A 2,280-nucleotide genomic window follows, 5' to 3' on the forward strand; every position below is an offset into this window, starting at 1 on the left:
ATATTTTTATAAAAAAAAACCTCAAACCGCGTCATTTTAAAAAGTTTAAACTAAAAATTCTCAAAATATCATATACGACTTAGTTTGGTAAAGTTTTTATTTTTTAAAAGTAGCTTATAAAAGCTAATTTTTAAAAGATGACTTTTAAAAATCGTAACATTTATGTTTGGTAAATCAAATTAAAATTAGCTTTTAATAAACATAAGCAACAACAATTGCATTTGATAAAATAGGTTTTAAAATTTAAAAATATTATAATAGACATAAATGTAAGCATTAAATTTAAAAATTAGTTAACATATGAGATTATATTAGACTCTTAAATTTTGAAAAGCACAAATTAATTTTAAAAAATTTTATTTTATGTGCTTTTAAAAGTACCTCAAATTTTTAAAAACGGAAAGCATAAACACATAATCTTTTTTATTTACCAAACACAAAATAAAGAGTTTGAACTTTTAAAAAATACAAATACCCAAAAACTTTACTAAACCAAGCCCTAATCACAGAGAACTGCTGATCCGACCAAATTTTTCTCCTGATTTTTACCGAACGGTTTTTCATGTCAACCGTTAAAGCTTTCCAACATGTCTATCAGGGTGGCAGCAAGCCAGCAATTGGGTAATGTCACAAAGACAATTATTTAATTTTGATGTCTTTATCTCTGAGGAAACTGAAAATTAACTTCTCCATATCATACATTTCTTAACTATTACATATTTACATATTTAACGTGTGACTAGACATAGAAAAGTTAGCTTAAATAATCATTTGAACATTAGTCACGATTAGGAACCACCATAATTAGCAATTTAGCATAGATACTTGTAAAAATAATCTTGATTTTCTGTGGTAGCCTTTGACCGTGTATCAAAATTCAAGAAAAAGCTTCTCTTCCCTTTATTTGGTGCCTCTCTTTGACAGCCAGTGTTAATTTTAGGGGAAAAAATATTTAATATGGGTTAAAATATAATATTTTCAAGTATATTGTCTTTTTTTATTTTTTATTTATCAAATTTCAATTTAAAAATATTTTAAATTTTTTAATTTTCCAAAAATAAAAATCAAAAGATCTAATTTCAATTTAAAAATATTTAAAAATATTTTATTTTTGAAAAACAAAAATTAGAAGGCTCAATTTCTCTTTTTTTTTTCTTTTCAAATTGATGGGTGCGATTTCTTCACACCACTGCCAAAAGCTCAAAGAAATTGAAGGCACAAATTTCTACCTCCAAATTATTGTGATACACACATTTGATGATTGATGAAAACGTTTCTATCATACATAGTTGCACAATATCAAAATTATTTTGCATTAATTTTAAGATGAACATGTAATGCAGTAATTATTTTTAATAAAGTGATAACACATAATTAAACATTTGAATAAATCATATTAACATTAGTAATATAAGTGTATAAAAATTAAATTCTTCAAAATAAATTGCACGTCAAATAATATTTTATTTACCTTGGTGAGCATATTGACGCCTGCCTTTGAAGAAGCATAGGCAACACCCCCCGGCAACTGGCCTCTGTTGTCACCAGCAATTGATGAGATATTGATAATGGATCCTTTTATCTTAGCAGCACGCATGCGTACGCATACATATTTTGACACTAACCAAGTCCCAGTTACGTTAGTTTTGAACACTTGATTCCATTCCTCCTCAGGTAATTCCCAAGCCGGTTTCACATTTCCTACGCACAACAAAAGTAAGAAAACAGAGCAAATTATTATTATGGCTAGAAATCAATCATTTCACTTACTCTTTAATATCAATTATTTGTTCATTTATTTATGTTTAGAATATTATGATCTCTCAACAAACCATAAATAAAAGCCAAAAATATTTAGAAGGCAGTAAAAGTTAGTCTAAAGTAGTCTAATTTTTTATTTTATATTTATTAATTATTTTTTAAATAAATAAATAATTTTAAATATAATAAACATATAATTATAATAAGATGTTAAGTTAAATAAAATGATTTTATTTTATTCTCTTCCTAACTGTGTTATTGTCTCGAATCTCGATACCGATACTTTTCATGGGCTTATATAGCAACTTGTTGCATTACTTGCATATGCATTATTCGCGGCTATAATAATTCATTAATTCGGGTGCAGCACATGAGTCCAAAAACACCTAAATCTAATCTTAATCATTGAAGCAGAAGCAAGACTTACTAATTGTTTGAAAAAGAAAATTGTGTTCTTATTTTTAACATTTTATTTGGTCTTAAATAGGGGTGTTCATAAATTGGATCTGATATATTTAT

The 2,280-nt window shown here is 26.3% G+C and overlaps 1 protein-coding gene across 1 annotated transcript in view; it reads right to left on the minus strand.

Moving 5' to 3' along the window:
* Positions 1-2,280, minus strand: part of LOC107625396 (3-oxoacyl-[acyl-carrier-protein] reductase FabG) — a gene marked incomplete at its 5' end in the record, with an annotated part of 14,616 nt that overhangs the window by 1,873 nt on the left and 10,463 nt on the right. Inside the window, 1 exon segment of the mRNA XM_016328026.2 lies at positions 1,472-1,701. Within this exon segment, the coding sequence (XP_016183512.1) occupies positions 1,472-1,701 (230 nt within the window).

This window comes from Arachis ipaensis, chromosome B02, assembly GCF_000816755.2.
Source record: "Arachis ipaensis cultivar K30076 chromosome B02, Araip1.1, whole genome shotgun sequence".
Taxonomy (NCBI): domain Eukaryota; kingdom Viridiplantae; phylum Streptophyta; class Magnoliopsida; order Fabales; family Fabaceae; genus Arachis; species Arachis ipaensis.